Source organism: Cydia amplana, chromosome 25, assembly GCF_948474715.1.
Source record: "Cydia amplana chromosome 25, ilCydAmpl1.1, whole genome shotgun sequence".
NCBI classification, from domain to species: Eukaryota; Metazoa; Arthropoda; class Insecta; order Lepidoptera; family Tortricidae; genus Cydia; species Cydia amplana.
In genome coordinates, this window is record NC_086093.1 from 3,033,613 (window position 1) to 3,046,888 (window position 13,276).

Here is a 13,276-nt window from a genome sequence, read left to right on the forward strand (position 1 = left end):
TTGCCTTGCCTTGCGTTAACGGTGACGGACCGCTGGCGGCGGAGTGAAACAGAGCGTTTTCGACTTAAAATTCGTGAGTGACCTTTTTTAGGGTTCCGTACCCAAAGGGTAAAAACGGGACCCTATTACTAAGACTCCGCTGTCCGTCCGTCCGTCCGTCCGTCTGTCACCAGGCTGTATCTCACGAACCGTGATAGCTAGACAGTTAAAATTTTCACAGATGATGTATTTAAAAAAAAAAATTAAAATTAAAATTATTTATTTTCGTAAAATATACAAGTGTTTATAAAGTAGGGGATAGTGCTGCCCGGTAAGCAAAATTTGCCTGTGTTGGGCAACACCGCTCTTCCTTAATTAACAGATTGTTACACGAAAATTTCAAGTACTAGTTTAAGTAAGTGTAATAGTATAACATATGTATACAATTTAGATCATATATAACAATTGTTTATAGAACTAGGTAAATATCTGGGTTGTACAGACATGCAGTAATAAATAAAGGAATAAAGGAGCCAGTAAGTGTGTGTGTGTGTGTGTGTGTGTGTGTGTGTGTGTGTGTGTGTGTGTGTGTGTGTGTGTGTGTGTGTGTGTGTGTGTGTGTGTGTGTGTGTGTGTGTGTGTGTGTGTGTGTGTGTGTGTGTGTGTGTGTGTGTGTGTGTGTGTGTGTGTGTGTGTGTGTGTGTGTGTGTGTGTGTGTGTGCGTGTGTGTGTGTGTGTGTCTTTGTGGCTGTATATGTATGGATGGATTGTATGCATATACTTAGTTTATAAAGTTGATGTGTGAATCTCTAGTTATAGTGTCTGGTTAGTTTTGTAAGTCTTCTATTTCATTGTAGCTTTTTGATTTTAACCATTTTGTAATTGTTGATTTGCAATCGTAGTAAAGTTTTGGGTAAATATTTAGGCACCTATTGACTTTGTTGTAAATGTGACTAGACTTCAAATTGTATTGTGAGCGTGCAAACTTGGTTTTAGTTTTAGTTATATTAGCAACGTTTTTTATTGTCCTTCTAGAAAAATAGTCGGCATTGTAGGAAAGGGTTTTATGTTTTTTTAAAGTAATTTGTAGAATATATAGTTTTCTTATTGATAATACGTCGCTTAGTTGGTATAATGATTCTGTAGGGTAACGGATTTTTTTTAAATACATTGTTTTTAAGAGTGCACGCTGAGCTCTTTCCAGACTAATGAGTCGCGTTTTAGCCGCCCCACCCCAGACAGGTATACAGTACACCAAGAGAGACTGTACCAGGGATGTGTAAATCTCTGTTAGTATATTCCGTTGTTTTGACGGGGTTGTTTGTGATCTACCTGGTACAATATGTATTTCTGTTGCCGCTATAACAACAAATACTAAAAACATAATAAAATAAAGATTTAAGTGGGGCTCCCATACAACAAACGTGATTTTTGACCGAAGTTAAGCAACGTCGGGCGGGGTCAGTACTTGGATGGGTGACCGTTTTTTTGCTTGTTTTCCTCTATTTTTTGTTGATGGTGCGGAACCCTCCGTGCGCGAGTACGACTCGCACTTGGCCGGTTTTTTAATATAATATTATAGGACATTATTACACAAAGACTAAGCCCTACAGTAACCTCATCAAGCATGCTTATGTTGTGGGTGGTCAGAAAACGATATACAAATAAATACTTAAATACATAGAAATACTTAACCCTTGACTCGGGAACAAAAATATCCATGCTCATCACACGAATAAATGTCCTTACCAGGATTTGAACCCGGGACCAATAGGCAGGGTCACTACCCATTAGGGGTGGCCTAATTTGAACCCGGGACCAATAGGCAGGGTCACTACCCATTAGGGGTGGCCTAATGGGTAGTGACCCTGCCTATTGGTCCCGGGTTCAAATCCTGGTAAGGACATTTATTCGTGTGATGAGCACGGATATTTTTGTTCCCGAATCAAGGGTTAAGTATTTCTATGTATTTAAGTATTTATTTGTATATCGTTTTCTGACAAGCAACTCTGGGGGCCTAGCCAATACGAAAAAATAAGGAAATAGTCACGTGACTTTCCGTAGCATCTGTCATTCCAATACATGTTTATTTTTGTTCTTCGATGTACAATGTCACATACAATTGTCACCTTGGCTAGGCCCCCTGTTCCATTGAATAATGATCTAAATCTAATAATCATTTGTACACGTAATAGGACGGTGGGACGCTAGAGGATAAGACACATATAAAAATACTTACAGTTACCCCGGTCTCCCTAGCGATCTCGGAAATATTTTTGCCTTGCTCGTGCAAAGAAATTATTCTCGTTCTTTTACTTAAGTCGATATTACACCGAGACGTCACTGTTGGCAAAGAGAATTTAATGTGGGGTTTTCCGAGACTATGACGCTATCATAGAGAAATATAGTAAGACAAGAGTGCTCACTCCATACATCAGTTTTAGTCCCAAAAAGACTATTAATTTCAGTGTCTACATCTACCATCGAGTAGCGGAACTATCAGTACTGCTACTTGACAATAGATGTAGCAGTAGGTACTGATAGTTCCGCTTCTCGATGCTAGATGTAGACACTGAAATTAATAGTCTTTTTGGTAATAAAACTGATGTATGGAGTGAGCAATCTATGTATTTTTTTCTCTATGGACGTTATGTAACAATCACAAATATGCCTCCTTCACAGATCAACCTAGGCGGTTTTCTGTGGCTTCCTTAGAACTTGTCAAACTTACTTAACACATTCATTGCCACCCAGCCAAACAAGACATCCACGCCAGGCCACAAAAATGTCGCCATATAAAGCAGTAGTACCACGATCCCGACTATCGGGTCGTCCGGCCTGGGAACGAAATCATAAAATACCCGATAGCCTGGTTTACGGCAGTAAATGTGTAAAACAGCGAAATAGCAAGGTTTAAATGCAAAAAACAAAAGCGTTTTTGCTTTTTTGATTACAATGCCATCTAGTGGGAACCAGCATGCAAGTATGGTGTATCTTAGCTGCTGTGAAATTTTTTTTACACATCAGAGAATCAGATGGCGTTGGGATAGAATAGAATAGGGTATGGAGTTTTGCAGTTGTGTACAATTTTTGCATGAGTGGGTATTAGTACAAATAGTACAGTGCTTACATGGGTATGTTTTTTTTCTGTCACTCGTTCTGCCATTAGCTAGTTTTGTTTTAACCCTAAAAGGTTTTGAATCTGGTTCCGCCCTTTGGTCTTCATGTTGAGTTTGCCCTGTAACTATAAATTAAATACTACATGTAGAGTCTGTTCGGAAAGAGAAGTGTCGCGGAATGTATGGGGCCCAATACCTTCCACAACTCTTCTCTTTCCGAACAGACTGTAAGCTTAAATAATACAGAGGTTACAATCAGTGATTGGTGTTTTGGATGTCACACTGCAGTAAATCAAATTGAAATAGTAATTTGGATACACCATTAAGACCTCCATACCGGCTTGAAAAAAATGCTTTTTTCAGTCATGGTCATATATTTACAGAAAGGTGTGAAGGATCATGTGGAGACCCTATGCTGCCCTATGCACCTCCAGGATGCCCTAGGACAGAACAACAACATATATTTATAAGATTAACTACATTAAGTAAGCAGTTATTGAGTTGGCTCACGCGGCAGCCCGGTATCCATTGCGCGCGGCTGCCGCGCGAGCCAATGTTCGTTAATAGTTACTCATGAAATAAAACTACTAAAACGAATTATATCGCATATATTGAATTTATACTACATCCCGTTTCGAACCATTTACAGTGTTTGTGGTCAACGGGTGACTCACTCACACATAAGTAATCCATTGTAAGGCAAGCGTCATAGAGTGCAGTTGGCATATTTATATGAACATGCCTGCGAGTGCAGCAAGTGAAGGCTCTGCTAGAATGGTGATGGAGTAGAATTCATATATTTTTTTGTTTAAATATCTAACTATTTTGGCTCAGTGATCCAAAGTGAATTTTGGCCTCCGAAACGAGAGCGTGCCACCTGTCCCGATCCTGCGCAACTTCCTGCCAGTTAAGATCGGTATTCCTAGGATAGCGGTGCCGTCATATAGCAGCCGTCTCCATACTAAATAATACGGCTAAATATGGATGTCGTAGTATTTGTATGGAGACGGCCGCTATATGACGGCACCGCTTTCGGAGGAAACCAAAGCTTTACCGACGCGAAGCTGAAACAGACCCGCCGTCACACTGTCTTCCCAGCGATTCCTGTTCAAATAACAATCAAGCATAATAGAAAACAAAGTGAAGTGAGAACAAAATGTACCTGGACACACTACAAGCTCCTTTGGATGAAGGAACACCTCGGGGTCAACCTGGACCTCAATTTCCTCTTTAACGTCATTTTTGAGGTACAGGCCGGTCGCGCTCGCACCACAAGCGACCTCACTGTCTGACTCAGTCTCAGCCTTCACCGCACATGGGTGCGCCGCCTGTTTGCTGACGGGCGGCTCGTGATCGGAGCACTGGGGCTCCGCCTTAACCCACGCACACTCTACACCCTCCAACGACATTGGCGGCTGAATCAGAAACTGATAAATGCTGAAACGTGCTGTAGACCTAACATCGATGTCCTATTGAAACAAAGTCTTACAAAAATTATAGGCATATTTCCCTGCGAATGTCTTTTCATAAGGAAATTTTAATAATTGATGGAATTTAAATTTACGTATGGAAAAAAATCAGTATTATATTAATTTGACCAAATGCAAAGAACAAAACAATCCAAAAACCACGTATGGCTCAAATTGTTAGCTCATGACAGTGACATAAACTTTGACATTGGCAAGTGTAGAGCTGTATATATCAACCATAGAAGGTAGCATCCTATAGAAGTGGTCTACGCGTGCCTCCGTGAGGGACAAAACATATAAATATACGACGCTATGATTGGTCGAATTTATTTGTTATGGGGGCAACAAATGAATTAGACCAATCACGGGGTCAATTTACGGTGGGGAATAAAACAAGATGTGAGCACTGTGACAAGGACAAACAATAATAGCGCTTTCTCTGCTACTCCTACTGAAAAATACATAAGACTATCCCGTTCTGTCAGTTATCCCCACCACTCATGCCCAATCCAGTTATACTAGATTCATGATATCAACAAATCTATACACTAAGGGTTCCGTTTTTCCGATACGGAACCCTAGCAATATGTAATTCACTCTAAAATTATTATTATAAGTATATAAAAAACTGAAGTTCAAATAAATTCATCACTACCGATTACATATTTCATAATAGCTTATGATATATCGTAGTACAACACTAGAACTGTCATTTGTGGGGTTACCGCGTTATAAATTATCTTGAAGTCAGTTTTACTGCGCACTGAAATAAATTTGTTCATCTCAAATATTTAAAAGCCAAAAAGTAGTTTAAGTACTACATATTCCTTCCTAAAGACCTATTTAGATAGAAATAATAAAATAATGAGTACTAACACTTATATGAAATGATCTTTACTTGTCTTCAAACGTGCCTTTTCTGGATTTATTATGGTTTTAACATGGCAACATAGTTCCGATCATCATCGAACTCAACCAAACGAAGTGTTTGTTTTCTTTTCATTTATTAGCAGTTTACAAAACTGGAGAAATTGAAATTGTCTGAAAATATTTATAATATGGACTCCATCCAAACTTCATACGGCAAGTGCCGATGCTGTTTGAAGGCGGGTGAACATTGCGACGTACTAAAAGAATATCACTGTGATGGAACTCGCGAAGTCTATTTCGATATATTCTTGGAGTGTTTCAATGTTTTTGTAAGTATTTTACATTAGATCCTTACATGTGCTGCAAGATTGCTATACCCTCATCACAGTATTGTTTACTAACAAAACACGTATTTCATAAGAGTTTCAGTTCAAATAAAAGTCTGGTTATCATAATTTTGTTTGTTTTAGCTTTCAACATCAGATAAGATCAGTAACCTGATTTGTATGGATTGTATCCAGAAGTTGCGGGATGCTAATGACTTCCGAAAAATGGTGATAAATGCAGAGGAAAAGCTACAGTCTGGTAAGTTACACTTTTTAATTCAAGTAGGGCCAGACCACAGCCTCAAACTTGACATTGTACTGGGGCAAGTTGAGGGCAGGTGCGCTAGAGGAAGAGCCCCTGCAAGATGGTCAGATTCCACAGTCAGGTTCCATGCAGAGGGCAGCCTTGATCATGTTAAATGGAGGGACATAGTTGTTGGTCACAATCCTCAGTCATGAGCAGAGCTCGGCGAGGGTGAGCTATTTTCCTTATAATATGATGTAAGACTTGTCAAATTATGAGGTAAATAGCTCACCCCTGCTGAGCTCTGCTCATGAGGAACAACAAATAAGAAGGGCCTTACGCGTCCGCTATAGTTCATTTTATTTGCATTAGAAAAAAGGTAAACAATCTTGATGTGTCTTTTAATAGAAAAACACGTATTAAAAATAAGTCACGGCAAATATGTAACAATTATGAATCTAATACGATCATTTATATTCTTCTGCTTTCATAACATAATTAAAAAACGCTTTTTAAAAATCAGTAACTATTACTTAAATAATCGTATATGATTCATAATTGTTACATATTTGCCGTGGCTTATTTTTTTCAAGTGTTTTCCAGTAAAAAGTCACGTCAAGACAGGTATGACCGCTAGGTGGCGCAAGTGCGAGCAGCTAGGTGGCGCAAGTGCGAGCAGCTAGGTGGCGCAAGTGCAAGCAGCTAGGTGGCGCAAGTGCGAGCAGCTAGGTGGCGCAAGTGCGAGCAGCTAGGTGGCGCAAGTGCGAGCAGCTAGGTGGCGCAAGTGCGAGCAGCTAGGTGGCGCAAGTGCGAGCAGCTAGGTGGCGCAAGTGCGAGCAGCTAGGTGGCGCAAGTGCGAGCAGGCGTCCGTTCCGTAGCGGTGCGCGGCAACTATTATGGCTAGACACCACAAGTGGTGTGGGCCACATGTACTTGTAGTGACGCGACGAAATCGCAGAGCAAGCCACGCCTTATAATGTTGTTAAATTTACAGTGAAAGATCCTCCAGACTTTCAGGTGAAACAAGAAGGGAGTTTAGAAGTTAAACTGGAACCCAATGATGATGATGACATTCATGACTACATGGACACGGAGAACAAGGATTTAGGTGAGTTTTGCATCTTCCATATTATGTGGTTGACCTTTAATATGACCAAACGGAGTAGCCATTAACAGGCGTTCCCCTCTGTCGAAAATAGGCGGCCAATGGTCATACACAATGTGTGGATCCCGCGTCCACACACGCGGCAGGTGTGTGCGTGTGATTAGGTAACACAAATAATTGCCCAGGATTCGAACCCGGGACCTCTGGCTTCATCGCCAGGGCTACCGACTAGGCCAGGAGGCGCCTATACAGGGTGACACTTAAGACGTATAATAAATAAATAATAATTCAGCCTTCATACGTCCCACTGCTGGGCACAGGCCTTCTCTCATGCGCGAGAGGGCTTGGAGTCCCCACGCTAGCCCAATGCGGATTAAGCACTTCAACTTCATTTGAATTTCTTTCATTTCATTTATTTATTTCAATATAAACTTACAGTGTAGCACCAAAACGTTTACATGAGACTTACGACTATTATATTACATTATGTGTTATAGATAGATAGATAATAGTTTATTCATCACACATGGTAATAGGTACATTTAAAATATACATAATGTACACAATATCTATACTACTAACAAGTGCGACTAGTCAAAAATTAATTATGTATTAAACTAAGGTGCATTCATGTCATAATTTGTAACATGTACAGTTCATTAAATTCTTTTATGCTATACAAAGTCTTTGTTAATAATAGGTCTTTCACTTGAGCACGAAACACTGTCAATCTTGATTCCTTTTTGAGATGTTCAGGTAATTTATTATATAGTTTCCGACCAATAACTCCGGGCATTTTTTTTGACATCGCGAGTTTGTGAGGGCTTAAACAGAGGTCATTTGGATAACGATTCGGGCGCTCAGATTCTCCTTTCTTTCGGAACGTGTGTATATTCTCCCGAACAAACATAATAGCTTCATATATGTATTGAGCCACTGACGTCATGATTTTCAGGGTTCTGAAAAATTCTCGGCATGTGTCTTTGTATCCAGCATTCATGATCACTCTTATAGTCTTTGCAGATGTATGCAGGTTTCGTCACGATGTTTTTCCTGCACCAAAGGCGCCTAAGTATTTATAATTGGTTTATTCTATCTTGTTCTGATCAGGTTCTGAAAAAGACGATACGCTCGCACGCGACGAGGCTCGCCTATTGGCTCGATTCTCAAATCTACGGGCCCTGCCCACCAGGGACACCCTGTATGAAGTGTGCCCCCAATACGTCATGCATCTCGACATGTTACGGGGTAAGTAACTAGTATAGTACTAGGTACAGAAGATTCACTCTCTAACAAAACACGTCTATTACGTAGACTGTAGAGAATTTAAATTTCCGAGTACAATTTTTTTATTTATTTTTTAAGATAAGCAATTGAAATGTATTTGTTATACAATTTCCATTCTGATTTTTAACTCCCCATTCCATAAATAACGATTCTTTTACATACATTGTTAATTGAAAGTACCATCGAGAAACAGTATAAAAATTTATACTCAAGCATGTTTTTTAAAATCACATGCATTTTACTTTCCTCGTGTTCGGAATGAAAATAAGTATGTTTAACCTTTTGGACGCCAATGACCGATATATCCACACCGTAGGTACAACGCCAAAGACCGATTAATCGGTCACAGGCCAGAGCAACATAGACCTACGTGCATAAAGTTCAATTTCAGTTTTGACACTTCGGTGACATGGCGTCAGCGTGACAGCTTTTGTGTTTGACACGGCGTCGAAAAGGTTAACACCGGTGAAAGGCATCATTTCAGCCTCGTACTATTGGCGCTCTCACTGCGCTCGAACACCAAACTACCTCGGCAGAAATTAGTGCCTTTCACCCCTTGGTTAAGAGCCCATCAACGTGCACACTAGCGCCACTGCTAAATAATCGTGATTATTTCAATTTAACGAAATATATTTAAAAAAGGGGGCCGCTACGTACTGTATCTTGTACTTGTATTAAAGTACCTTTTGTATTCAAAAGAAATAGAAACTAGTTTCATGTATTCATGAAACTAGTTTCTATGTTGCTGGATTCGTCAATCTATGAACTCAAAACAAAAACGGCCGTTTTAACTTTGGACGCATAGATTGACGAATCCAGCAACATAGAAACTAGTTTGATGTATTCAAAAGGTACTTTAATACAAGATACAGCACGTAGAGGCCCCCTTTTTTTAAATATATTTCGTTAAATTTAAATAATCACGATTATTTAGCAGCGGCGCTTGTGTGCACGTTGATGGGCTCTTAACCATAGACTAGAAATCCTCTAGACTGAGTTTAGAGCAATTATTTCATGAAACCGATGCTGCCAAAAATACGGGGGAGCGGGGGGACGAGGTGAGCGAATCCCGTGCCGTGATTGGTCCGTTCAAAGACACGGACCAATCACGGCACGGCATTGACTCGAAGATGGAGTAAAACTACCGTATAAGTGGCAGAGGGGGTAGCGTTACTATGCTCAGTCTAGAGGATGTCTTGTCTGTGGCTCTTAACAATCTACTATTCACTTACAGGAAAGACAACTCGCCCTAAAGACATAGAAGCCCTACTGAGCCTGGAGTCCGAAGTGGAAAGCAATCAGAAGAGTCACCAACGCTACGTGACCGAGAAGGCCGCTCACGTGCACAACGCGCAACTCATTTTGGAGCACTCCAATGTTACTGCTTTCAAGGTATTAAAAATATTTCAAATGGTAATATTTAAAAAACCGGCCAAGTGCGAGTAGGACTCGCGCACGAAGGGCTCCGTACCATTATAAAAAACCGGCCAAGTGCGAGTCGGAGTCGCCCATGAAGGGTTCCGTATTTAGGCGATTTATGACGTATTGAAAAAAAACTACTTACTAGATCTCGTTCAAACCAATTTTCGGTGGAAGTTTACATGGTAATGTACATCATATATTTTTTTTAGTTTTATCATTTTCTTATTTTAGAAGTTACAGGGGGGGGGGGGACACACATTTTACCACTTTGGAAGTGTCTCTCGCGCAAACTATTCAGTTTTAAAAAAAATGATATTAGAAACCTCAATATCATTTTTGAAGACCTATCCATAGATACCCCACACGTATGGGTTTGATGAAAAAAAAAAATTGAGTTTCAGTTCGAAGTATGGGGAACCCCAAAAATTTATTGTTTTTTTTCTATTTTTGTGTGAAAATCTTAATGCGGTTCACAGAATACATCTACTTACCAAGTTTCAACAGTATAGTTCGTATAATTTCGGAGAAAAGTGGCTGTGACATACGGACGGACAGACAGACGGACAGACAGACAGACAGACAGACAGACATGACGAATCTATAAGGGTTCCGTTTTTTGCCATTTGGCTACGGAACCCTAAAAACACGTTTGTTGTATGGGAGCCCCAATTAAATATTTATTTTATTCTGTTTTTATTATTTGTTGTTATAGCGGCAACAGAAATACAGCATCTGTGTAAATTTTAACTGTCTAGCTATCACGTTTCATGAGATACAGCCTGGTGACCGACAGACAGACGGACAGTGGAGTCTTAGTAATAGGGTCCCATTTTTACCCTTTGGATACGGAACCCTAAAAATGTAGTTCACTCGATGTTGGCGCTGCACGTCTTTAGGAGTTCTGGCAAGCTATTGTAGTCTATGGATTCTTATTGAAATTAAATTATTATTTAAATACTTACTCAAACTAGCATCTTAAGAATATAAAAATGTATGACAAAAGTAGTCAAAATATTCATCTACTTTAAGCTGACAGCCATTGTTATACGTAAATAACCCCGTTAGCCGGTCGTAGTATTTTACAGATGGCGCCAGCATAATAGCAAATTCTTGCTTTTTTTATTTTATGCCCTGGATGCCAGCCCTTCAAATCTCGTAGAACAAAACTAGAGAACGGGGCAAGCTATGGTGGCGCCATCTATGCAAACTTTTGACAGTGGCATACCCAATTTTAAAATCATGTTTTTTCAGGGTAAAAGCAGAGTTGGACTGCCCTGTTTCTACTGTAAATACATCTTTAACAACATTGAAGAATTACGCACACACCAAAAGGAACATAAAAAGAGTGATATCAAGAAATCTTTGCATTCCCTCAGCCCTTACTGCCTGGTTATAAATGTAGACATAACGGACTTGAAGTGTACCTTATGTGACGCTAGCTTTAATACATTAAAAGACTTTAAAAGTCATCTAGAATCTAAACACAGCCAAAAGTTTCATACAGAGTTCGAAGACAGAGTAATACCCTTCAAAATACCTGTGGATAATATTATTAATAATTATATTTGCCAAATATGTGGTCTAAAGTTTGAAACTTTCGGATCAATAGAGAGACATATGAACGGACATTTTAGAAATTATATTTGTGATGGGTGCGGGACGGGGTTCGTAACTAGCTATAGGTTAAAAATGCATAAGAAAACTATGCATGTTGAAGGTACTTTCCAATGTGAAACTTGTAAAAAGGTGTTTTCGTCACACCAGAAGCTTAAAAGCCATGTAGATACAGTGCATAAAATGGTAAAGCGGTTTAAATGTACAAAATGTCCGGAGCGCTTCACAGATTATTTTAAAAGACATCAACATTTAGTTGAAAAACATGGTGAAGCCGAATTGGAATATAAATGTAATGTTTGTGATAAAGTATATGCAAGGAGATACATGCTATCTCGACATATGAAGCGAGACCATTTGGAGGAGCGTTATTTTCAATGTGAGATATGTTCTAATAAATTTTTCGCGCGGCGAGATTTGGAGTCGCATATGGTTAAGCATAACGGGGCTAGGATTTTTGAATGTGCGGTGTGTAAAAAGGCATATGCGCGGAAGAAAACTTTGACGGAGCATATGCGGATACATAATAATGACAGGAGGTTTACTTGCGCGGTGTGTGGGCTGGCCTTTGTGCAGAAATGTAGTTTGAAAGGGCATATGAAAACGCATCATCCTGAGTAGGTATTAACCAGTCACCGAAGTGTCAAAACTGAAATTGAACTTTATGCATATGCACGTAGGTCTATGTTGGTCTGTGACGGGTTAATCCGTGGTTCGGATATATCTGTCGATGGCGTCGAAATGGTTAAGCTTTGGGGAAATATTAAGTTTTCACTGTTACTATCCAATATATTTATTTACTTATTTGCTAAATCTTTATAATAATTGTTATATTAAATTATTGTCACAAGCCATTTTGTCTTTTCTTAATAATAATATCCCTGATGTTGCCCATCGTTTAGGTACAGTCAAGTGTAAAAATATGGGTGCACTCATCATACTCAAAAATATGTCCCATAGCTCTTATGCCAGCGAATTAAGAACTATGGGACATATTTTTGAGTAAGTTGTATGCACCCATATTTGTACACTTGGCCATGCATACTTGACTGTACGATACCGTGACATATTATTTTGATACTTTGTTTCAAAAACGGATGTACCTTTACTCAGTCATATTTTATTTTGAACCTTCTTTTATAACTAGTTCTACTCTAATCGAATTTAAACTGTTCAGTTGTGAGACATAATAACATTGAATAATTTTACGGTTTAGACTCACTTGTTCAATGTTAGTTCTACTCTACCCACCTACACTTTTGGATATCACAAAGATTGTAAACTACAGAATGACTCATTCATGAAGGTACCTACTACTCGAGATCTTTCCAATGAGCCTAAACTCAAAGTGCATAAGGGGCTATTCATAAATTACGTCATTTCAAATTAGGGGGGGGGGGGGGTCTGGACATCGGATGATGGTAGCATGACGTAGAAGGAAACGGGGTCATTCGAAGCATGATTTTTGGATGATTTTAAGGGGGGGGGACCAAAACGTTCGTATTACGTTCGTTCGTAACTTCAATCAACCTCAGTACTTTTTGTACCGAGACTGACTGAAATAGCAAGTAACGTTCGTAAGTTTCCGTGAAAATACGATGGAAAATAATTATGCACTACATCTACTTATACGTTTTTTCATCGAAGAGTTCCTTTGGCTACCTTCCGACTGCATCATCAGATCAGCTCCACGATAGCATATTATTGCATTGTCATCGGAAATACGGAAGTATGACCAAATTTAGCTAAATGAGACACCGGAATAAGTGATAAAAATCTAAGTAACATGATTTGAAGCACATGTATGTTAGGTATGATAATACTATTACTTATTCTGTGGT

The 13,276-nt window shown here is 39.4% G+C and overlaps 1 protein-coding gene across 1 annotated transcript; it reads left to right on the forward strand.

Annotated features, from left to right (window-relative positions):
• The first annotated feature begins 5,605 nt into the window (after positions 1–5,605).
• Positions 5,606–12,056, forward strand: LOC134659884 (zinc finger protein 354B-like). The gene is made up of 6 exons (XM_063515592.1): positions 5,606–5,766; positions 5,908–6,022; positions 7,002–7,115; positions 8,223–8,360; positions 9,634–9,791; positions 11,073–12,056. The coding sequence occupies exons 1-6, from the start codon at positions 5,626–5,628 to the stop codon at positions 12,054–12,056; spliced, it is 1,650 nt and encodes a 549-aa protein (XP_063371662.1). The 5' UTR covers positions 5,606–5,625.
• Positions 12,057–13,276: the final 1,220 nt, after the last annotated feature.